This window comes from Carex rostrata, chromosome 5, assembly GCF_964058835.1.
Source record: "Carex rostrata chromosome 5, lpCarRost1.2, whole genome shotgun sequence".
Lineage (NCBI taxonomy): Eukaryota > Viridiplantae > Streptophyta > Magnoliopsida > Poales > Cyperaceae > Carex > Carex rostrata.
The window spans coordinates 7,391,401-7,393,501 of NC_135922.1; the positions used below are offsets into that span (position 1 = coordinate 7,391,401).

Here is a 2,101-nt window from a genome sequence, read left to right on the forward strand (position 1 = left end):
TCACTCAAAAGAAGCAATGGTCTTCTTCCAAGCGGGACGAGCAGAGATGTCATCCCACCATGCCTTGACATGCAGCCTTGAATTGATCACATCGGCCTTAGGTGTCTTGAGAATTAGGTATACGTCGGGCATGTGATACAAATCCAAAAAAGAAAAATTGTCCCACGCCATGTATTTGTTCTTGGCCAGGTGCGGCTCATACACATCCGCAATTAGATGACTTAAATATTTGACCTTTTTCTCGACAGTTACCATGTTGGTCGTCATGCCAATGATCTCGAAGTTTATTTCGAAGATGTTGGAGTTGAATTCTTTGAAATAAGCAACCAACAACTCATACATATCTGAGTTCTCGTCAGGGACGATGTTGTTGCCAGTGTAAATGTAGCGCTGTGCAATGTAGCGGATGGTTGCACAAGCATCTGTGAAAATGAATTACATATATATGTTTTACATAGGTTGAAACAAAATGTATTAAAGCTTCACATTCAAAACTTAAAAACATAAGTTAAGCTCATCCTAGTGTTTTGGAAATATAGCCAATGTACTAAAAATATCTGTCTTCATATGGTTAATATATGAGATTTTTTACTATTGAAGAGATATGCATGATGTCACATTTTGTAGGGAAAAATAAAAAATTGACCAACTTTTCAGGAACTTGTGCCATTAAAAGATTGAAACCTTTCTCCATTATATATGAAACTTTGAAATAAACTTTTCTATTGGCGTAAATTAACTAATTAGGCAGAAACAGTGAAAGAAACTTCGAAATAATTGCCACTCGACAGTTTTTCGAAAAACTAATTCCACATGCTAGTGCTTGCAGTGAAAAAATCTAAATGTATTTCATCCATTTCAAGGACTTAAAGATGCAAAAGAATGATTACAAAATTAAAACTTTGATCATAACTTACCGAACAGGGTCTTATGGTCATCTTGAAATAGTGGGATACGACCGAATGGCTGAAGAAGATTCAAAAACAATATATTAGAACAACAAAAAAATTATATCAAATTAATGGAGATGACCTTGACAACATGATGGCGACCAACTGCAATAGTTTAATTAGGAACAAAATCCATATTTATGAGAATAAAATTATATTTTGGAGTTGTTTTTTTAGGAGAGTTCAAATGATTCAATTTATTGTGCCTCTACATGAACATAATTTTTTTGTTATTTTTTAAGTTTCTAATAACAAATTTATTAAAATTTATATGTTAAAATAAAATCATTTGCTGTGATCCATATTATTTTCTCTACATAAAATTTTTTTTTACCAGTTTTGGATTTTGTTTGTGTGTATTGATAAGTTGAAAAATCAATGTACAGGATTTATCCATTTTAATGTATTTTTTCCTGATACCGACTCAAAACAAAGTCGAAATATCTTGGTCTTTTATATGTGCATAGAGAAAATGATAGAGATCAAATCTAATGATATTATTTTTAAATATGAGTTTTAAATTTTAAATTATGATCATTTTAAAAAAATGGAGATACAAAAAATGAAGACATGAAAACCATCCTCTTTTTCCAGACTAAAAACATTTTTTCCTAAAAGAAAACTAAGCACAAGGACCATATTTAATTGAAGTTACCACCAAATTTTTATTAGTTTTAGTAAAAGTTGCACGTCAAGCCACTCAAATATTTAATATCCGTGGTATTACAACAAAATAATTTCCCTCATCCGAATTTTGAACCCATAATCGCCCACATCAGATATCAAATGTCTTGGACAGTAAAAATGCTTGTACGTTACTACCAAATTATTATTCTAGTAACTTCTAAATTCATATGCTGGAGGTTTTGACAACAATTTTGCTCAGCAATAGATCAAACGCGCCTAGTCAATTAATTGATCCGAGCAAACGAGAAATACAACCAAAAGAGAGAGATTAAAATAGATACAATGAGAGCGTGGAATTCAGGGTTTTTGTGAGCACCGGTGTAGAGATCGACCGGTACATACTCATACTCCAATCCCTTCTCGTTCAGCGCCACAATCACACCCACCGCGTTGTTCAAAAGCTTCATTCCATACACTTTAATCACCGTGTTTCTTTCTTCACACTTTGCTCTCTCTCTCTCCAT

General features: G+C 32.7%; 1 protein-coding gene across 1 annotated transcript; it reads right to left on the reverse strand.

The window, feature by feature from the left end:
• On the reverse strand, positions 1 to 2,101 carry LOC144553786 (glutathione S-transferase 3-like). Its single transcript, XM_078301982.1, has 3 exons — positions 1,919 to 2,101; positions 918 to 966; positions 1 to 422 (listed from the first exon to the last, which is right to left on the reverse strand). The coding sequence occupies exons 1-3, from the start codon at positions 2,099 to 2,101 to the stop codon at positions 1 to 3; spliced, it is 654 nt and encodes a 217-aa protein (XP_078158108.1).